Below are 22,808 nucleotides of genomic sequence, written 5' to 3' on the forward strand. Positions count from 1 at the left end.
TTGGTTCTTTCCACTCTTTAGCCTCAGGACACCGGCCACTACTTGTGGTTCTTGAACTCTTGCTTTCTCAATTTCAAAAAAGTACTGCCTGGCAAATTGAGCCTTCTGTACGTTTGTGACATTTCGCAAGGTACTTTTTGGCCTTGCTGCCAGCCTAGAGGAAAGACTGCGAGGAAGCTTGGTGAACCTGGGATGCTCAGGAAATAGTCCTGCTTTCCAGGTCCCAGCACCATCCAAGAATGATTTCCTCTGGGATTTAGAAGCGCAGGGGGTGGATTCAGAGCAGAGCAGAAGTACCACCCTGCACAAGGTGATGGAGAACTCAACCTGGTTCAAGAAGACTCTTGATTAATGAATGGATAGATAACAGTGGGTTATTAAGGGAAATCAGGGAAGTTCCAAGTACACCTCAGGCCTTTCAGGATGCTGTCTTAGAATGCAAACACTGGACTCTCCCTCACGCTTCCCCTCCGTGTCGTGGTTGGAATTCTGGGCTAGTGGCCTTTGGTCTGATCTGCAATGACATTTCTGATCTTCTTAAGAATACCATACCAGAAAAGGTCATGCTAGAACACCCAAAGGAGCAGGTGAGCTGTCTCTAGGGACAGAGTGTGCCCCGAACACAGCCCCAGACTGGGGCACAAGTTCAAGCACGCCACACCAAGCACACCTGCATCTGCTAACTGCAGACTTTCAGTGTGCGTCGTGCTGATGGTGCTGATGTCCATGGCGACAGTAGTAACCACATGGATCTCCTTTGCCCCAAATATCTGGGGAGGAACAATTTCATCAAGGTGGTCAGTTTCCAAATGGGCAATCCAGGAAATTTCCCCTGACTCCAAGCATAGAGGGGTTTCCAGAGACTAGCCTTGGCTAGCTCCACTCTCATGCCTGCAGACGTGCGGCGTTGTTAGGGGAGCTTCCCAATAGCGTACCCTCCTGGGGCTTCAGCATAACTTCCCAGGAGCAGGGATGGTTTAGGTTCAGAGCTCAAGGATCCCCATCACCCTCTTCCCTTCCCCCTTCCCACTTCCTTCTCTCCTTCTCCTTCCCTTCCTTCCTCTCTCCTTCCTCCTCTCCATTGTTTCTTCTTTCCACTTCCCTGGCTTTTGGTTACGAGCCTTCCTGCTGTGGCATGGATGACACTGCCAGGACTTCCTGGACATCCAGGAGGGAAGACATGTCAGTGAGATTGGGGCTACCCCTTTTCTTCTAGCTCCTTCTACGGCAGAACCCACAGCCCTGGTGAGTACACCCGGACTGTGGAAACCCTAGCATTGATGGGAAAGAAGAGAGGGGCTTTTGAGTCTCTCGCTTTCCTGTCCGTTAGAGTCATCATTCTCAACCAAGGTTTGAGGCCAAAACTGGGGCCTGGTTCAGTGATGGAAACCCCAGGCTTCAAGGCTGAGGTGGTGCAATACGGGGCAAGATTGCGGACAGGAAGTGGTGTGGCTGCATGGGTGTGAAGGAAGGGCTTCCTCCCTCTCTGACACTTTCTATTCTAAAGGGGCCTTTCTCAGCTTGCCTCCCTTCCTCCCAGCCCGACAAACAGTCACTCTCAGATTTAATTCAGATACCCAGCCCAGTGTCTGGCACACAGCAGCAGTGTGAATACAGCCAATCAAATCTAGTCTCCAGAACTGGTCTACTTCCCTTGTAGCTCCGGGAACAAACTAATCATTTCTCCGATTTATACGGAATTTCTACTTTTTCAGAGGGGAGCTGAGATGGCCCTCAATGTTACTGGGATCTGGATAAAGATGTTTTTAGCAACAAGTTTCATGAACATTTGGTTTTCAGAACTCTGGTCACCTCTCCAGTTATCTTGGAGGGGACTTGTCCCCATCACCATGACTCACTACCCTGGACTACCCTAGTTTTGGTTCCCTAACTCCAAATTTACTGTTGACGTCAGAAATGGGAGCCTAGGGCTTCCCTGGTGGCGCAGTGGTTGAGAGTCTGCCTGCCGATGCAGGCGACACGCGTTCGTGCCCCGGTCCGGGAAGATCCCACATGCCGCGGAGCGGCTGGGCCCGTGAGCCATGGCCGCTGAGCCTGCGCGTCCGGAGCCTGTGCTCCGCAACGGGAGAGGCCACAACAGTGAGAGGCCCGCGTACCACAAAAAAAAAAAAAAAAAAAAAAAAAAAAAATGGGGGCCTAACCCTCCCTAAATGTGAGCTCAACCTCAGTGAACACACAGCCTAGGGAGGAAGCCCCTGTGTCCAGCAGATACTTTGAATAAATTTCTTGATAGCGGATAAGGCAGCTGGCACATTGGAGCCAAGTGGCTGGATTGGGGTATATCTAGGAGACACAACGGAAGGATTTGGAGGAATCAAATATGATGTGTTGGTTTCTGACCAGATGGATGATGGAGCCCTTTATTAAACAGGGAAAAACAGATTGAGAAGCAGGTTTGAAGGGAAGATGATGAGATCACAAGTATGGTTTTGAACTTGTTGAGTGGGAAACGTTTGTGAGACGGTCTTTCAGAGACATGTGATGGGCAGCTGAATACACAAGTCTGCCCTCTGAAGGGAGAGCAGGGCTCTGGGTACCGATGTGGGAGTTGTCTTATAGGGATAGGTGGTGACTGAGGCCCCAAGAAGAGGAGCCCCTTTATACTGAGAAGCAGGTAGAGAGGGTAGAAGCAACACCAAAGCCAGTGTCACAAGCTGTTAGGAAGTAAAGGAAGATAAAGCCTGAGACATGCCCATTAGATTTAGCAAAAAAGCGCCTCCTGGGGACCTCCAAGGGGGCAGTTTCAGTGAGGTGGCGGGAGCAAAAGCTAGGCTGTCTTATGGCAGAGGCTGACAGATGTTCACCTAAGCTCCCTCCTCCAGCTCCTGGGCACGGGGCTGAGTTTCATTTCCCAGCCTCCCTTGTGTCTGGGTGAGGCCACGCGTTTGAGGTCCGGCACAAGGACTGTGCGTGGGAAAGGATGCACTCTTACCTCCAGGATACAGCCCTTCCCCACCATCCTCCAGGGACCCTTCCTACAAGTCGCCCAGTCAGGGTTGAGGATCTAGGGGGACTCCAAGGCCTCGGGGGCCCATAGCAGCTACATGGAAGGAAACTGGTCCCTGGGTTGTTACATGGTGCCAGGGGGCTCTGGCCAGTGGGGCTGGTGGGCACGGACTCCCTGGGGTCAGCAGCGGAGTGGGTGAACAGCCAGCTGGACAGCAGTGACCATAGGGGTCGGAGCAGATCAGCAGTAAGACAGTGAGAGGGGTCTGCAAGCCAGAGCCTGGAAGTACTGCAGGGCCAGGTGAGCCCCAGCCAGCGTGTAAAATGCTCCCTTCTGGAAAGTGCTGGAGTTGAAAGCAGCAGCAAAATGCCTGCTGGTACAAGACACATACTTCACGTGTCCATGCTCTCCTCAGCTACATAGGCCCCTGAGGCCCTGGCTCTGCGTCCATCCTTCACATATGGGCCACTCACCTGGACTGTGAGGTCCTGGCAGCCTGGTAAGGTGCTGACAGAAGGTCACACCACAGTTAGCCACCAGCTGAGCAGGATCCTGACACGGCGGCAGCCTGACTCTATCAACTACAGTGGATCAGCAGTCAGATCCCCTGGGGTCTGCTTCTGGTTCTGCTTCTAACTCAGAGGTGACCGTGAGCAATCCCCTCCCCCTTGCCACACACCTCAACTACAAAGTGAAGGGATGAGGCTGGATGATTTTAAAGTGTCTTGTGCTGGGAATTCCCTGGGAGTCCAGCGGTTAAGACTCCACGCTTTCATTGCCATGGGCCTGGGTTTAATCCCTGGTCGGAGAACTAAGATGCCACAAGCCGCGTGGCTAGATAATTCCACCATCTCCCTGAAAGAGCTGTATTCAGGAAGCTTTGGCCTGGTCCTGCCAGCAGGCACAGGCCCTGTCTAACAGCAGCCTTCCAGCGCCTCTGACCAGGGAAATCTTGCCACCATCAGCCTGCGTGAGTTAGAAGACAGCAGGCCAGCCTCCAGTAAGCAGGGGAAGAAAGAGAGAAAAGAGGAAAAAAAGAGGAGGCTGGTGGGGATTAGCCAGTATGAATCCTGGCATGAGGTCAGCAAGTTCTTCACCCCTGGGAAGAGCTGCTTTCTATTTCTTTTCTTTTTTTTTAACCATTTACATTTACAACAAAGCACTTTCCCTGCTGTTCCCATTTCTTGTTCCCTTTATGATAGGCTGGCTCCACTTTCCACAACCCCCTTGCTCCAGGAAGAAAGAGAATTGGGAGGGGATGGGATGCGTTCTCCCATTTTGCTTTTCTTGCTGGGACCACTTTCAACTTGGCCTGGTTCTGATTTTCCTGAAAGAATAGAGTTGGATGGGACCTTTAAAAGGAAATAGCTCCCCTCTCCTCATCTACCCAGATATTTGCTTGTTTACATAGGGGACAGATCTCCTCCATTCGAGTGTGATTCAGACTTCCATAAAGTACATTTGTCCCCTAATCCTATGACTACCAATGGAATGGGAGGTGACCCGGGAATATACAGAGCACATGGGAAAACCAGCCTGGAGTAGAAAAGCTTCCAGGACGGTCCAGCCTGGGTGGGAAAGCTGACCAGGATGGAGGGTCACGCAGCGCATAAGACAAGCACGAGTCATGCCCAGCACACCCCTGCATGACCCAGCTGGGGTGGCAGGGGAGTCCCACCCCAAAGGTGCCTCCTCATCTAGCATGGATGTGACCATGGGGGAGATGACCAGGAGGAGAAGCAAGACCCAGGAGCTGCAAAACCACCTGAGGAGACAGGAGATGACCTCTTCAGGAAGAGGAAAGGTATTGTGTCTCTAAATTCTAAGAACTTGGCGAAAGAAGAGAAGATAACACCTTTATTATCCATGTGCTAGAGGAAATGATTCTGCACAAAAACGGAACCTACTAGCTGCCAGAGTGGATGCGCAGTGATTCCTGAAGATGGCCTCCCTGCCTGGATCCGCTAAAGGCTCTGAGTCAGGGGCCTGTGACAGCATCATGCTGAGCCTGGGCTGCTGGGGACACGGCCCGGAGCTCCTAAGAGCTGACCCGGCCACAGGTCCCCCGGTACATGGATGCAGAGGGAAGCCTCTTCCCAGGTGTGAGAAAGACCAACGCTCCTTGCTGGGCAGAGGAGGACCGTCTCTGGGCTTCACCGGGGCAGGCAGCCAGCCACGGGGTCCAGCCGCGGCACCGGCACAAAGTTCACGGGGCAGAGCAGCAGCGGGCATATCTTCTCGTGCTCTTTCAGCACCTCGCTCAGGTGCTTCAGCTCCTCAGTCAGCTTCCCGATCTCTCTCCGCAGCACTGTGTTTTCTTGCTCCAGGCACTCATACTCCTGGGAAGACAGAAATCAGTCTTCAGCATCGGTTCTGAAACCACGTGCCCTTCCTCTGTCCTCCGGGCAGATCTAACCCCGGCCACGATGCTCACCTCCTTCCCTGAAATCTTTCTCATTAGCCGCCTCCACCACTCAGATTTGTTTGTTCATTTGCTTCACGTCTCTCCCCTCCCACCAGGATTAGGGCCGGGCTTTGTCTTCTGAATCATCTTTATTATCTTATTTATAATTGACATAAAATAAAATGCACCTAATTTTAGGTGTATAATTTGATGAGTTTTGACAAATGTAAACACCTGTGTTGATCAAGACAGAGAACATTTCCATCACTCTGAGAAGTTCCCTGATCTCCCTCTGCAGTTAGTGACCCTCTCCCCACAGCCGCTGATCTGCTTTCTGGTGGTTTCTGCTGGGTTCACTGTTACAGCCCCAGCACCTGGAACAGTGCCGGGAACATAACACATGTTTGTCGAATGCTGAGTAAATGAATGAAAACACCCCTTGCCTTGGCTTTGCTCCAACGCTCACCTGTTAAGCTTCCACTATATCAGAGTTTACAGAGGCTTAGAACTGCGGGAGATCAGAGAGCCCTTAGCCCAAACCACACAGTGCAGAAACCTTCCCTATGTAATTCTAGCTCCGACACCCAACTTGTGCTGGACACTCTCTCCTTCAAAAGACAGTTCCTGCTATTTCTGAGCTGCTCTATTAGAAAGCTCCTCTTTGTACTATCCAAAGTCATTCTCTCCTTTAAACCCACCCACTGGGCTTGGTTCCACCTATGGAACCACATAGAGTACATGCAATACTTTTTCAACATCACAGTTCTTGAAATGTTAGGAGACGTCCCCATACCACTTCCCCTTAGGTATTCTCTGAGCCCAACTGCTTCAGGTCCTCTGAGTTTCTTGGGTTTCAGGACTTCTGGTTCCAACGCCCTTTGGGAGGCCATTCCCAACACACGTTCCAATTTGCCAGGAGCTCTGAGAAAATGTTCCCAAAACACAATGCACGATTCTGGGGATGGTCCCGCCATTCAGAGGGCAAATGCGTGAGGTAGTCTGCTCTGGGTGGGACCCAAGTGCACAGCCACCTAGCTCTGGGGATTCTCTCTGAGAATGCAGAGCAGTGCAAGCTTCGTCTGCATCGGCCGCTTCTCTGTTCGTACTTGAACTACAACTGATACTTTGGCTTAAGGGTGGGCCTTACATCCTCTTCTACTGAATGTCGCCCTGTTTGCTTGGTCATCTGCCAGCCTAGCAAAATCTTTTTGAATATCGATTGTGTCAGCTCCTGGGTTAGTGATACCACACAGCTCTAAGCTGTTCGATAACTCGATGAAGTAGGTCTTCCTTTTCTTCACCCAACTCATTAATAAGTCCTACAATACTCGGCCACTTACAGAGCCCTATGGCATATCAAGAGAGACCTTCTTAAGGCTGACGATCTTATTTGCATCTTGTTGAAATGTTGTTTTCAATCATTTCTAGGTTGATTCATATGGTTAGGCTTTGTTGAACCATGCATGCCATGCATTTCCTGAGCTGGGAGCCCAACCTTATTATCTTACCAGTAACTTTTAAGAAATAGTACTAAAAAAGTCTGATCTTCTTACAGGCCATGAAGATACATGCAAATTCTCAGCTCTGCCTCTTTACTAAAGCTGTTATCCTCAACTGGGCTGCCTTCCTGCTTGTGTGTGGAAGGTCAAGCCCAACACCTCCAGGAAGGCTTCCCAGATCATAGCACCTAATGGAACCACATCTCTCATTACGTGTTCTATTCAGTCTTGCATCATAGTCAATCTTACTTATATTAAATAAGGTTTCTCCCCAAAGATCAGAAATGTATAGCAACTAGGGGCCTCTGCTACCTTCTCCTGTACCCCTGCCCGACAGGCCCCAGTGCCAACATCTACGAGCTCAGTGACTCCACAACCCTCGCCCTTGGTCTCCTTCTCCTGCCCCCTTCCTTCCCTCCCTCCCACTCTAGGCACTTTCCTCCCTCTCAGAACAAGGGCCTCAGAGAGGTTGCACATAGAGGCCATCAGAGCTATCTCTCTGCCTCCTGTCTTTCCCAGGCAGGCTCTCAGGGTGACCCGGAATACTCTCCATGGCAGCGGGCCTCGCCCACCCTGCCACAGGCTGAGCTGGGCCACTTTGGCCCCCTAGTACCCTGGCTGCATTACGCCTTCAGCTCTCCTCCAGGCCTACCACCCCCAATGCCCCAGGCTCTCCTCTGGCCTCTGACAGCTCTAGTCCGGGAGTCAGAATGCAGTCTCTCAATGCAGCAAGAGGCCCTCTGTGGGCAGGAAGGGTCTGGCTGGGAGGAGGGGATGGGGACCTAGGCATCGTGGGGAGCGCTGCCTGTAGCAAAGGGCTGACAGAGGCCACAGCTCTGGGTAGTTCGTACATGCGCGCATGCGCGCGCGCACACACACACACACACACACACACACACACACACACACACACTCTCTCTCTCTCTCTCTCGCTCTCTCTCTCTCTCTCTCTCTCTCTCCCTCTCTCTCTCTCTCCACCCTGCAACTGGAAATTCTCTTCACCTCCAAGTAAAATGAAGAATACATTTGAATGGTTCCGATGAGCTAAGATTTTTTTTTTTTTTTTTTTTTGCGGTACGCGGGCCTCTCACTGTTGTGCCCTTTCCGTTGCGGAGCACTGGCTCCAGACGTGCAGGCCCAGTGGCCATGGCTCACGGGCCCAGCCGCTCCGCGGCACGTGGGATCCTCCCGGACCGGGGCACGAACCCGTGTCCCCTGCATCGGCAGGCGGACTCCCAACCACTGCGCCACCAGGGAAGCCCAGCGATGAGCTAACATTTTAACTAGATTCCAAAGAACAGAATTCTTCCTGTAGCAGAATATTCCACATGCCTTTGTATAGTTACTGAATGCTGTGGCAAGATGCTTCTGAGCTTCTGAGCTCTCCCTCTGGAAGCCACAGGGACCATGCTGCCGAAGTCCACGGCTCTCCCCGAGCCCCAGCTCAGAAAGGCCACAGAGCTGCCTGTCGCGGGCCTCCAGCAGGCCCCTCGGCTGCCTTCTCCACAGGGACTTTCTCTTCTGGGATTTAAGTTTTACTCATAAATCTGCGGAGGGGCTTTTACTGAGCTGAGGGAATAAAAAGAGAAGAAGTCAAAATCTTCTTCAAGCGAGACCAGTTCCACAAAAATAGAAGAGGGAGCTGAGAGGGGAGAAACAGGAGGTGAGAACACTGAGTGGGTACAAAGGGGAATAGTAAGACCCACTTCAACCTGAGGAGAGATTACCTGGACTTAACATATGTGAAAAAGAAGCCAAGAACATTAGATCCTTTGTTATTTCCAAAGAGATGATCAGTTTAGCTCAAATATCACTGACTTTCCAATCTCCTATCTCAGGAGGATTTGAGGTCACTGTGCTGCCTTCTCTGGGTATGTGCAGGACACAGTCACAAAGCAGAGACCAGAAATGGGAGGTGTTGAAATCTCTGCAAATCCCACTTCTGCCTCAGAAATTAAGCTGTCTAGGGCAATAATTCTCAACTGGGCCAATTCTGACAGTCCCTGGGGAACATCTGGAGCGGCTGGCGACAGTTTGGGTTGTCACAGCTGGGAAGGGGGCACTACTGCCCCCACCCCAACGAGGAAATAGCTGACCCCAAAGGCCAATAGTGCTGCGGCTGAGAAACCCTGGTCTGAGCTTCTAAAGAGAGGCTGATTGAGGAATGAGGTGCCGTCTGGGGGGGGATTCAGGGTCTAGGATGCCTCTGAGGCAAAGACTGGTAAAGAAGCTCATGTGGGTACCAGGGACCAGAGGTGATAACTAAGGTGGGAAGGAAATGAGGGGAAGGAAAAGGCCATCAGGAGGACACAGACCCCATTTCACAAGCGAGACAACTGAAACTCAGAGGTACGGTGGCTTTTCTGAGGTCATGCAGACTTGGGGCCTAATCCCTGACTTCAAGGTCAACTGCAGCTCTCAGGCAATGACAGCAATTCTGCTTTCGCTTGGCAGCGTCTGGGCCCAAATTTCCCCCCACGGTGGTTACCAGCAGTAAAGGGCTACGTGAGCTCAGGATTTTACCATAAGTCTATTCCCAAGCCTTAAGCTCATATACTTCCCAGCAGAAAAACTGTGTCACCAGCAAGGGCTGTACAAATTAGTGTCATCATCAGTTTCTAAACCCAGTGAGGACTGACATGAAGGATTCTCTTAGAGTATGCAATATCTGAAAACACCAGGGCAACACGTACCACAACCATGTTGCCCAAGAAAGTTGTCAGTTTGTGACATTTGGGGCTCCTGAGGATGGCATCGCTGCCTTCCTTTTCTGACTCAAAGTTCTTTCTTAGTCTTACACCTTTGGGTGCCTGGCTTGAACCAGTGTGACCCACTTCTGAGACACTTTCAACTGGGCTTAGAGACCTGGACTGTTTTCTTGGGTTCCCATTTGTGAATCTGCACCCCAGCCATGTGCCTAATATTCAGAGATGAATACGGGTCAAAGTCTCCATGAGAAGGGTAAGTGCCTTGAAGGGAAAACTCGAAAAGCCACAGTGAACAGCGAGGTGCACAGATACACACTAGGAACTGCTTCTCATCACTGTGGGGCGACTTTTGGCAGCCACCACCCTGAGGGGGAAACTCAGACATCTCTGAAGAGTGACCCCAGTCTCTCTCTGGCTTGGCCTGCTCAGCTTCTCCTCCCGCCCTGCCCTCCAAGGGGGTTCTGCCCTGATGGATAGTCCCCGGGCTTTGGGGATGGAGAGCTGGGGGAGGAAGAAGGCAGCTGAGAGACTTGTAACAGCTGGGACTGGAGGAGGATTTTCTGGATGTTGGAGGTGAGAGAGGCTCAAGAACTGAGTGGGCAGGAGAGGAAGTGGGAATTTTAAACATGTCTTGCTCTAAATATTCCCCTTCATGGTGTTCAGGAAAGGCAAATAAAGAGCTTGAGTTACTTGGAGATATTTAGCAATGCTAGCCCACAGTATAGGATAGAGGAATTTATGGGATAAGGGCTTTACTCAAAGCCCTTTTTTTTTTTAACATCTTTATTGGAGTATAATTGCTTTACAATGGTGTGTTAGTTTCTGCTGTATAACAAAGTGAATCAGCTATATGTATACATATATCCCCACATCTCTTCCCTCTTGTGTCTCCCTCCCACTCTCTCTATCCCACCCCTCTAGGCGGTCACAAAGCACCGAGCTGATCTCCCTGCGCTGTGCAGCTGCTTCCCACTAGCTATCTATTTTACATTTACTCAAAGCCCTCATGATGGGCTCAGCTCCCCAGGGAGTAGTGGGCAGTCGTGGCTACCAGGTGGCAGTTTTCTGTGCCCTTCGGTGTCTCCCCATGAGCTGGCCTCATTCCAAGTCTGAGGAGAAGGTTTCCATGCACTGTGTCTGGCTCTTACTTTTCCCAACCTAGATGTGTCCTGGGAGCCCCAGGGAGCCTGAGGGGCTTTCAGCTGTGACCCAAAGCAGGGTGCTAAGTCCTCTGCCGGCAGCTCACTGGAGCACAGTAACATTATTCATCACCACATTTCTTAACCAGACATCCCACTCTCAATATGTAGATGTTTCTCAAAATTTAAAAACTAGTCACCAAAGTGACTACTGACACCAGCGACCAATGACACTTGTGTGTAGCTAGTGACGGTAAAGGGTGGACTTCTGCTTTGGGGCCTGTGTATGGATGGAAGCACTGTCCTGGCCTCCTTGATACTATGTTTCCCAACAAAACTGGCGTTGCTGAGGTGATCTGCCAGTGATGCATGACCCTAATCCATTCTTGTAGCTCCACAGAGGAAGAGGAGAAGGGCGTGTTCTTCTGTGGAGGGACTGGGTTTCAGATCAGTCGGCCCCCTTCTGGAAAGGGCAGCTGGCACAGTTATGTTTATGGACAGCAGAACAAGCTAAGAATCCTATGAAGGGCCCTCCACCCACCATTCTAAGAGGGATTAGGCAGGAGTAAATGTGGCAAATCACCCCTAAATTTCCCGGAAATCTAGTTCATTTCATTATCACATCCAACAATGACAGAAATTGAGAGAGACCCATCTTTTTGTGACACTGTAGTAAAGTATTTATGTTTGTGGTAGGCAGAATAATGCCAACCCCCACGATGTTTACATCCAATCTCTGGAACCTGTGAATATGTTACCTTACATGGCCAAAGGGACTTTGCAGATGTGACTAAGTTGAATATCTTAAAAGAGGGAGATTATCCCAGATTATGCAGGCGAGCCCAGTGTAATCATGAGAGTGTTAGGGAAAGAGGAAGCAGAGAAGGAGATGTAACAACAGAAACGGTGTCAGAGTGAGGCAGGGTGAGAAAGACTCAACTGGCCAGTGCTGGCTTTGAAAATGGAAGGGCACCAACAAGCCAAGGAATACAGAAGCCTCTAGAAACTCGAAAAGGCAAGAAACGGATTCCTCCGCAGAGCCTCCAGAAGGAATGCAGCCCTGTTGACACCTTGATTTTAGCCCAGTGAGACCCATTTCATATGCCTGGCCTCCAAAACTGTGAGATAAAATAGATCTGTGTTGTTTTAAGTCACCAGCTTTGTCACGATTTGTTACAGCAGCCACAGGAAACGAATACACTTTCCTTGAGACTCATGCCTCCCAAGGACAGGAATGAGATCTCAATCCTCTCCTTGTGACCCAGTGGCAATGCCTTGCCTGCAGTGGTTCTTGATCAATATTTGTTGAACGAATCTACTCGACCTTGCTCCATGAAAGATCTTGTCCAAGTCATTCAGTCACCTCCACACACATAATCACTTGGGAGTTAAAACCAGGTGTTCTCTAGTGTGTTTTGATATTGATGCATCTGGCTGCAACTAGAAGTTCCTCGAGAGGAAGGGTCCTGCTAGCACATGTGTTCTGAATATAGGGCCTTGCACTGACCAAGCCACAAGTCCCTTCTGGGGGTTATTCGGTAGCATGAAGCTAGAACCAGGCTTGCTTCAGGAGCAAGAGGGAGGGAAGAAAGGAGGCAAAGGGCACCCCAATTCCTCTGTGGAAATTTTACAGAACTAATCCCGGCTGGGACAGACCTTCCCTGACCCTGGTCTGAAGATCCTAGTCTCTTTCTACAGTCCAGACTTCCTACTTTCAAGAAAGAACGTAATATTTATAATCTATGGCCCTCTGGGAATTTATATCAGTGGGTCACCTCTCCCTGGACCCTGTGCATTCTAAATCTGTTCTCTGCTCAGTGTGAAGCGGTTTTTAGAGACTGTCATTTCCCCCTCATAACACCTCAGAGTCTCCTGTGCTATCAATGTCCCTCAGACTGGCCTTGCTGAGACAATCTATGGCCAGAAAGTGTGGCAGGAGAGAGCTGAACTAAAACCCTTAATACTCACACCAACCCTGTGCAAAGACAAGAGCATGGGAATGCCATCCATTCCTTGGACAGATCCTGGGATGCCTTCGACGTCGGTTCCCATGTCCTGACTGTGAGATTACGTGGGATTATGCACAGGGATAGAGGAAAATGGAAGAGTTTAGAATAAAGCTCAGGTTCCTGATTTGGGTGATAAGATAGATGGTTAGTTAGCTCCATTAACTACAATTTGATGACAGTGAGAAGAGAAAGTCTCAGGGTGAACAGACAGGCTATCGTGGTCATGCTGCAGCTGAGGAGCTGTGGCGACCCATTTGGAAGTATCTAAGCAGACGCTGGTCATGTGGGGTTAGGGCCAGAGGTCTTGGAGTAATCAACGCCTACCTGAGAGTAAGTGATGTTGGGAGCTGACGTTGGCAGAACAGATTAATAGATTAAGTCTTCCAGGGTGAGAAGAAAAAAGGGCAGAGTCTGAAAGCCTGGTCAGCACCAACTTTTAAGAAAACAAACAGAGGTAGAAAAGTGAACAAAGAAACTAAGAAAAAAGTGGTGAAGAGGGTCAGGAGAAATAGGAAACTGGTCTTTTAGAAGCTAAAGACCTTGAAAGAAGCTTTCAAGAAGGCGAGGATCAGTGGTGTCAGAGGAGCCAGCAAGGCGAAGGATGAGGGGACTAGAAAGAGGTCCCTGGACCGGGCAGTGCCAGGGCACTAGTGGCCTCAGCGGAGCAGCTTCTGTAGGAAGTGTGCATGTGCGTGTGTGCGTGTATGTGTGTTGGGGGAGCAGAAACGATACCACAGAGGACTGGGGAATAAACAGGAACTGAGGACATGGAGACAGCATGTCTCTTTTTAATAAGCAGGGGAATAAAAGAGGGAAAGAAAAGAAATGGGGCGCTAGCTTGAAAGGGAATCAGGATCAAAAGGTGGGTTCTTCATTTTGTAATAAAGGAAACGTGAGTGTGAGATGCAACCAGTGAGGGAGAAATGAAGACACCAGTGAGTGAAGACTCAGAACACTGGGCTGGAAGGACACAGCAGAACTAGACATGCATGTGGCCGAACTGGTGAGGACCAGGGTGTGACCTTAGGTCCACCACAGTGCAAGGGTGGAGGATGACTCCTTGCCGTGGCCCTTGCATGGCTCTGCCCTAACCACACTCTCACCTCATGGAGTTTGTCAGCCTTCTGGGTCTGCTTCTTCCGGCTTCTCTGAGCAGCAACTCGGTTTTTTTCCCTCCTTCGGACCTTCCTGTCATCATCCTCAGGGCTCTGGGGGGGAAGGTTTGGTCAGGTGTGATGCTGAGGCCCCTCGCCTCACCTTCCCTGCCCTTTCTCTTCACCCAGCATTGCTTACGGAGCGTCACCATTTTCTTTGCAGCCACAGCAGTGCTTGCTGCTACATCAGTGGGGTAACAGTGGCCCCACGTCGAGGAGCACTCACCATGCGCTATGACTGTGCTAGCTGTTAACCCCTGTCGCCACCCTGAGAAATGTGTGGTGGGACCGCCATCTAAAAGATGAGGAATAAGAAACTCAGAGATGCTGAGGAACTTGCTCCAGGTATCACAGCTAGTAGCGGGGAGAACGGGAAGTGGAACTCAGGTCTGCTGGACTCCAAACCAACGTTCTCAAACCTCTCCCCTGCAGGGCCTGTGCCTGGAAGAGGTGTGGTGTTGGTGCTCATCTGAGGACGGGAAAGGCAGAAGGCGGCTGCTATCTGGGACTTGCTGTGGGCCGGGGCTTCTGCCACCACACACAAACAGGTACTTTTTTTTTTTTTTTTTTAATTTAGAAGATATCATTTAAAATTTTTAGTTGGTAAAACATCTACATAGTTTAAAAATTAGAAAGAATAAAACATTGAAAAGCAGACCCCTAGTTAACCACTTTGGTTTCTTGTAGATAGGAAGCATCATTTCTAAAACATATTTCTAAAATGTTTGCAAACAGGTCCTTTTGAGACTGTGTACAAATCACCATTACGCTGATAACTAACTGCAACCACGGAACTCTCCCAACATACCACGTGATCCTGAACGCCACAACAAGAGGTTCCTTTGAACAATGTCTGACTGACGTTTTGTTTCACACACAGGTCAGGGCGAATGAGAAAGCAAATTTATGATGTGTCTTGAAAGCTCTTGGCTGTATATGAGATTTAACCAAACTTGGTCAAATCCTTCAAGAGTTATCCTGAGGGCTTCCCTGGTGGCGCAGTGGTTGAGAGTCCGCCTGCCGATGCAGGGGACACGGGTTCGTGCCCCGGTCCCGGAAGAGCCCACATGCCGCGGAGCAGCTGGGCCCGTGAGCCATGGCCGCTGAGCCTGAGCATCCGGAGCCTGTGCTCCGCAACGGGAGAGGCCACAACAGTGAGAGGCCCGCATACCGCAAAAAAAAAAAAAAAAAAAAAGAGTTATCCTGAAACAGGCAGGCAGAAAAATCCACCTACCATGGTAAAAACACTTTATCCAGTTATAGAAAACATGGAGAGGTGGGGCAGTATTTGCTTTCCAGAACCCTATGAGGAGACACCCGGGAAATACTACCTTTAAAGAGTTTAAAGGCCAAGAGATTAGTGGGATACAAACACAGGAAAGCTACTCAATTATTACTATTAATGGAAAGCAAATATTGATAACATAAAATAATGGATGTTTTCAGTTATCATTTTATCTGGTCTAATATTCCAAACAAGAAAAGACCCATATCACCTCCCCAAGTTACAGCAGGTAAAGAATTTTCAGCATATGCAAGAATATAAAGCTATGAAAGGACAAGAAGAAAGAACATAACAAATAGAAGTGGACTGGAGGCAGTGCTTAAGGGAACAGGCATAGAACGTTAAAATGTAGTCCCTTAGAGGCAAAGAAGTCTTGGTAGATATAACCGGAACACAACAGCGAGTGCAGCAGACAGAACTTTTAGCTTTAGAAATACACAGTTCCTGGTTTTGTCTCTTACTATCAATATGGTGTCGGGCAAATGATTTAAACTCTCTGATTTTTCCATTTTCTCATTTGTTGTGTGATTCATTCGTTCCTTCAGCAAGTATTAACTGAGTACCTGCCATGTGCCAGGCACTGTCCTGGGCACTAGAGACACATGCCCTGAACAAGTGGTCAGTAATCTCTGCAATGATCATCCTAACAGCCCAATGCTTGGGGCTGCATAGGATAAAATGAGATTTTATCCCAAAGCTACCAGCGCATGGTATGCCCTCAATAATCTCTGTTAAGGCTGCTGCTAGTTTTTATTGAGTCCCCCATAGTGCCTGTCACCAAATCATGCCTCTCTGTTCATCATCAGAAATTCATAGGGCACATGAAGCAGTCTGCATTCCGCCCTGTAGGAGCAGACACTCCAACTGGATTTATCACCTATCATATTGTCATACCTGACAACCAGCAGAAACATTTAATCAAGATGGAAAGAGGGGGGCTTCCCTGGTGGCGCAGTGGTTGGGGGTCCGCCTGCCGATGCAGGGGACACGGGTTCGTGCCCCGGTCCGGGAAGATCCCACATGCCGCGGAGCGGCTGGGCCCGTGAGCCATGGCCGCTGAGCCTGCGTGTCTGGAGCCTGTGCTCCGCAACGGGAGAGGCCACAACAGTGGGAAGCCCGCGTACCGCAAAAAAAAAAAAAAAAAAAAAAAAAAAAGATGGAAAGAGGGGAGCAAACTGTTGAGATATTCATGTATTATTAACCACATCTCAATTAGTTCTCATAAATATCATGAGAAGTTGATATTGTCATATTGATTTTACACGTGGGGAAATTGAGGTTCAGAGAGGTTGAGCAAATTGCCCAAGGCTACTCAGCCTGTGTGTGGCAAAGTCCAGGCCTAAACTCAGATGTGTGGCTCTCTAGCGTCACCCGATGACATCCTGTGCCAGGCACCGAATTGAGAAGGGCATAACCATGAAAAGACTCAGTCCTAAAGCAGCAGAGCGGGAAGTTCTCATACTGCAGTCCCTGCGGGCAACTTTGTGTCAGTTTCCCCAGTACGCGGTCGTAAACGTGGTGGTGGACAGCGCACAGGACCGAGCGCCAGCCAAGAGCTTTCCACCAGTTCTGAGGGTGGAGTCCGCCTACTTCTGGCCCCTACCTCGCACCGCTAGGCCATTCGGGAGGCAGCCGGTAGATGTTGGGAGTGCCTGGGCACGAGTTTCCCCTTGTAGCGGAATTTCCCCTCTCCACACCTTGGCCCCCGCTCGGAGCGGCGGGGAAGGACCACGCGCTCCAGCGGTGGGGTGGCAGCCGGCGGCGGCGCATGGATGGCGACGCCCAAGGCAGCGGGGACCCCACGTGCGGGGGAGCGTGGACAGTGCCCAGCCCTACCAGGCGACGGCGCCCTCTGGCCTCTCCCCCTCCCAGGCTCAGGAGCCCAGTCACCATCCCGGACGCCCCGGGCACCGTGCGTGCGCGGGGACGGCAGGGCAGAGGCGCACGCCAGGGTCCCTGGCCCGCCCCCGCGGCCCCCACACCGCTCGCGTCTAGCTCCCGCAGGGCCCTCCACCCTTGCACTCAGTGGTCGCCACACTGGAGCCCCGGCACCCACCTCCTCGCGCCCCCAGGCACGCCCACCCCCGCATCGCCCGCGGTCCTCCCCGAGCCTCTAGTTCACTACCTGCGGCTGCGCCTGGTTCCCCGGAGCCGCGAAGCTCCTCTGCAGGACGCTGCCGGCGGCCGGGAGCCCTTGCGACATGCCGCGCGCTTCTCCGGCCCGGCCCGCCCCGCCGCGCAGCCTAGCAGAGGAGCGGCCGCCCGGCCCGGCGCGCCCTGCACGCGGGGAGCTGCCTACCGGCTCTCTCCAGCCACCGGCATCCCCGCGCCCCAGCACCTGCCGGCCGCCGCCTCTGCCGCGCCCCCTCGGGCTTCCCGCTTTCCCGGCTCCAGCGCCCTCTGCGCAACGCCCGGGTTTCCCCACCCCCCAGTCCAAGCCCGCCGTCCTTCCCGTCCTCAAGTCCGCCCCGCCCCCTCCTCCCACCCCCGCCTCGTTTCCTCCTCTCCCCGCCCTCTCGCCGCACCTCGGGGTCCCAAATACCACCCCTGTGGCAGCTTTCCGCTGGGGCCTCACTCTTCGTGGAAGTCACGTGGTGACTCCGAAACCCGGGAGGGAGCGCGAAGCCCACCCACAAGAAGCGAGGCTGGGCAGGTGGGGGTCGAGGAGGTGCGGCGCAGCTTCTGGGGTCTTTCGGCCGCTCTCGGTGAACTCGGGTTGAGAAACACAAGTGGGTGGTTTGGGGTTGGTGTTTTTTTTCCCGGTCCCATCACGGCATCTTCCTGCGCATCGGCCCCGCCTTCCCCCAGCGCAGGGGTCACAGTCTCGGGGGACTTTCTCCGCCGCGATCAGTCACGCGGGCGCCACTCTCGCTCCTTCCGCGGCCCCCGGCTGCCCTGCCCAGGAGGCGCTGTCCCCGGGAGGGGACAGCGGCTTTACCGAGTCCCACTGCGCACCCTGAGAGCCACGGGGCACTCCAGGGCCTTTCTGAGGGGAGCACCTACTCCAGTCTTCGCAGGGCTGTGGGAGGGAGCCAGGCGGGGCGGCCCCGAGGGTGAATTCCCTCAGTGGAGGGTGGCAAGGAAGAGATTGTCCTGGAATTTAACAGTGGCTGGGCTTCCCCGAGAGCCAAGCTGGCACGGTGGACGTCTCTGTTTAACAGGTTCGGGGATCTGGACTCTCCGTGCTAACGTTAAATGGACCAGATCCTTTTTCTTTCTCAAGATTAAAGTGGCAGATGCTCTGTCAACAGGTTAAGATGCATGACTTCTTCATGCCAAACAGGATGAGACAGAGGTCCTGAGGCGCGTTCCCTCCACCTGCCTGCCAGTTAAAAGATGCAAAGTCAAGACCATTGTTGTACATGGTCCCAGCAGAGGAAAAACAAGTGGTTATGGGTTTGCGGTCTGCCTTACTGTGAGCACCCGGGAAGGAAAGATAACCGCGAACCTGGGTGGGCGGGTGGGAACCAGAACCAGGAGGTCAGACGTGCCTTCCTTCCGAGTGTAGCCGCTTAAGCTTTCAGGCTCCAGGCTCTTGGACAGCAGTGGGGATGGGGGTGGGGGAGGGGAGTGGGGGCGGGCACTTCTGACTCCCAGTCTAGTGCACGTGGCTCTCCGCCAGGATTAAGACCCTTGCAAAAGCTTTGAGATGCAGCCTGGCCGAGGGCAGGGAAGCAAGTGGAGAGTCTTGTCTGTGTGTGCAGGGGCTTCGACCAACTGAGAGGAGGGTAGAGGTGCACAGCGGCGGCAGGAGGATGGAGGGCGGGCACAGCCCTTCACAGGGACAGTGCCGCACCCCACACCATTAAGGCTGCACAGCGGAACCATCTCTACATCTACCTAGATTTCTCTTCTCATCTCCCTTTTATCGTTTTCTTCTCACAGCATAACTCATGGTTGTCCTGGGGCTATTATTCTGCCTCGTACACAGGCACACACAATGTGCCTAGCACAGGCTCCATGCACGAGTGATTAGTAAATGTACTGCTGTAGGTCAACTGAGAGCCCTCATTCCTGGAAACTCAGCAGGACTCTAACAAGATAGGAAAACCTCTGGGTCAAGTGGTCTTTAATTTTTAGAAATGCAGTCATTCCCCAAAATGGGGAAGGGACGAGCAAGGTGAAAACGCAAGGACATTTAGGGGCACTCCCACACTTCACTCTGGTTATTGCTCCTTTTGTGTTCCCACTGAACCACACCACATCCTAAGTCCTTTGGGACTATACTTTCCCCAGGGAGCCTGGAATCCTACCCCAGCACACAAGAACTCTTCATACAGGCATAGACGTACTATCTCAGTTATTCAAGGGTTTTTTCAAGTGTATTTAAAGGAAGAGTGTTGGTTAACTAGTGAGCATTTAAGGAACAGATTAATTTAACCTGCATATCATTTACATCAAAATGGATGAATGAAATAATTAGATATAGAAAATAAAATCAGGAAGATAAAGCAGAATTAAATCCTTTATCAAAGCCCTGGGGATAAGACAAAGCGGAGAGAATATTCTAAGATGACAGATGATGGGAAAAACCACATTGATAAAGATCTGAACTGTATAACAATATTAAATTTCTTCAGATGACAGTATAACAAGTAAATTTAAACCAATAGCTGGGGGAAAATATTCACAATAAATATGAAAAAGGGTTAAAATCTCTATTATATATACAGCCCATGAAAAGGAATAAGAAAAATATTGAGACAACCTCCCAAAGGTAAGCCGAGCAAGTGACAGGAACTGGCATTTCCCAACAGAGAAAACAATCAAGGAAAATAGATATAGGAAAAATACATATTAAAATAAGAAACGTTTTATACTATTAAATTAGCAACAGAAAAAGTGAGAGTGTGGTGAAATTGGTACTCTCATACTTCACTGGGATCATTGTAAACTGGTACAAACCACTGGGAAGCCATTTTATTGTAATTTTTAAGAACCATGCAAGACATCACTTTTGACTTAGTTTTCCCCAGAAAACTTCTAGAAAGTCAAGTTCATTGAAAGTATTAAAGAGAAAAATACTGTATGAACTAAAAGTTCATAATAATATTTTGAGTGAAAAACTGTAAGCAACATATATGTCCAATTATAGGTGAACAGTTAAATAAAGTATGTTATAACCATGGGATAGAATATTATGCATCTTTAAAATTACAAGCATGTAGACAAATTGGCTACATGGAAGATTTATTTGATATGAGGTAAAGTGAGGGAAAAAAATCAGGGTACAAAAGGTACAAGTATGACACATATGTAAAAATATATGGGGACTTCCCTGGTGGCGCAGTGGTTAAGAGTCCACCTGCCAACGCAGGGGACACAGGTTCGAGCCCTGCTCCGGGAAGATCCCATGTGCCGCGGAGCAACAAAGCCCGTGAGCCACAACTACTGAAGACTGCACGCCTAGATACCATGCTTCACAACAAGAGAAGCCACCACAATGAGAAGGCTGCGGACTGCAATGAAAAGTAGCCCACGCTCACCACAACTAGAGAAAGCCCGCGAGCAGCAACAAAGACCCAACACAGCCAAAAATAAATAAATAAATTTATTTTTAAAAAATATGTGCATAACACTCCTGTACTGTACACTTAAAATGGCTAAGATGGTACATTTTATGTTGTATGTTTTTTACCATGATGAAAAAGTGTATGCATGAGAGAAAAAATTGGAAGGGAATATACCAAAGTTCTAGCTTTTCTTTTGTGGTGGTGGGATTATGAATACTTTTACTTGTCTTTTTTTTTTTTTTTTTTTTTTGCCGTATGCGGGCCTCTCACTGCTGTGGCCACTCCCGTTGCGGAGCACAGGCTCCAGACACGGAGGCTCAGCGGCCATGGCCCATGGGCCCAGCCGCTCCACGGCACGTGGGACCCTCCTGGAGCGGGGCAAGAACCCGCGTCCCTCGCATTGGCAGGCGGACTCCCAACCACTGCGCCACCAGGGAAGCCCCCTTTTACTTGTCTTTTTAAAACTTTTTGGAAAATGTTTTATTATGTTAACAACTTAAAATATTTTATATTTACAAGTGATATTATCTCCCCTGGCCCTAAGCTCATTTGTCACAGCAGGATGCCAAAACCCTCTGAATAAGTGGGAGGCTCTAATAACAGCCTGTTTTCTTGCTTTTCTGTGATATTTTCTGGTTCATTTTATTCGAAGTCAGGAGGAGAAAGAAAAATGAAAAGGAAGAAAAGATAAGAACAAACATTTCAAGTGACTCCTTTTCTTCTTTTCTTTTTATTTGTATTTTTTCCTTTGAAATGGGAAGAAAAGTTATATGATTTGGCAATTTCCTATTACTACCGCAGTGACTCTGGATTACATTTTGGGGAACAAGGGGAGGAGGTGCACGAGATTTATAATTCAGTGATCAAATCCTCCGGTGAGTCACTTCACAAGAAAACAGTTCTATATAGAAACAAGCTGCTCAAATGCTAGAAAACCCTGCCACTATGTCACCTTTGCTCTTCTCTTTTAGGGAAACTGGACTTCCAGTAACTATACTTTCACTGATCTTTCTCAGAAGGTGGTCCTGCAGGCTGCTGGTGGGGCTAGAGAAAGGAACATTTAAGGCAGAAACCCCTGTCTTTACCAGAAAACAGTCATTATGTCAGGCACTGGGTACAGCAGTGGACAAAACAAAGATCCACACCATAAGGAGCTCACATTCTAGAGGAGGGAGACAGATAATAAGCAAAACACAGATACTGCAAACTCTGACTGCACCAACAGAAACTCAGAGGCCCTTTTAATCTGGTTAAAGAGAAGCTCAAGAGAAAGTGAAACAGCTCCCATTCCTTGTGGGAGAAGGCTCCAGGCCAGCTGTGTGGCTGACAGGGTCTTGGTGCTCCGGCCGGGTGTCAGGCCTGTGCCTCTGAGGTGGGAGAGCCGAGTTCAGGATATTGGTCCACCAGAGACCTCGCAGCCCCATGTAATATCAAACAGCAAAAGGTCTCTCTCCCAGAGATCTCCATCTCAACGCTAAGACCCAGCTCCACTCAACGACCAGCAAGCTACAGTGCTGGATACCCTATGCCAAACAACTAGCAAGACAGAAATACAACACCACCCATTAGCAGAGACGCTGTCTAAAATCATAATAAGGTCACAGACACCCCCAAAGACACCACCGGATGCAGTCCTGCCCACCAGAAAGACAAGATCCAGCTTTATCCACCAGAACACAGGCACCAGTCCCCTCCACCAGGAAGCCTACACAAGCCACTGAAACAACCTCACCCACTGGGGGCAGGCACCAAAAACAACGGTAACTACAAACCTGCAGCCTGTGAAATGGAGACCCCAAACACAGTAAGTTAAGCAAAATGAGAAGACAGAGAAACACAAAGCAGATGAAGGAGCAAGGTAAAAACCCACCAGACCAAACAAATGAAGAGAAAATAGGCAGTCTACCTAAAAAAGGATTCAGAGTAATGACAGTAAAGATGATCCAAAATCTTGGAAATAGAATGGAGAAAATAAAAGAAACGTTTAACAAGGATCTAGAAGAACTAAAGAGCAAACAAAAAATGATGAACAGCACCATAAATGAAATTAAAAATTCTCAAGAAGGAATCAATAGCAGAATAACTGAGGCAGAAGAACAGAGAAGTGACCTGGGAGATAAAATAGTGGA

The 22,808-nt window shown here is 50.1% G+C and overlaps 1 protein-coding gene across 1 annotated transcript; it reads right to left on the minus strand.

Annotated features, from left to right (window-relative positions):
* Positions 1-4,842: 4,842 nt before the first annotated feature.
* BATF3 (basic leucine zipper ATF-like transcription factor 3) lies at positions 4,843-17,504 on the minus strand. The gene is made up of 3 exons (XM_079927076.1): positions 17,292-17,504; positions 13,831-13,947; positions 4,843-5,307 (listed from the first exon to the last, which is right to left on the minus strand). Exons 1-3 carry the CDS (start codon positions 17,367-17,369, stop codon positions 5,122-5,124), a joined length of 381 nt encoding a protein of 126 aa, XP_079783202.1. The 5' UTR covers positions 17,370-17,504; the 3' UTR covers positions 4,843-5,121.
* Positions 17,505-22,808: the final 5,304 nt, after the last annotated feature.

This window comes from Stenella coeruleoalba (genome assembly GCF_951394435.1).
Source record: "Stenella coeruleoalba genome assembly, chromosome: 1".
Lineage (NCBI taxonomy): Eukaryota > Metazoa > Chordata > Mammalia > Artiodactyla > Delphinidae > Stenella > Stenella coeruleoalba.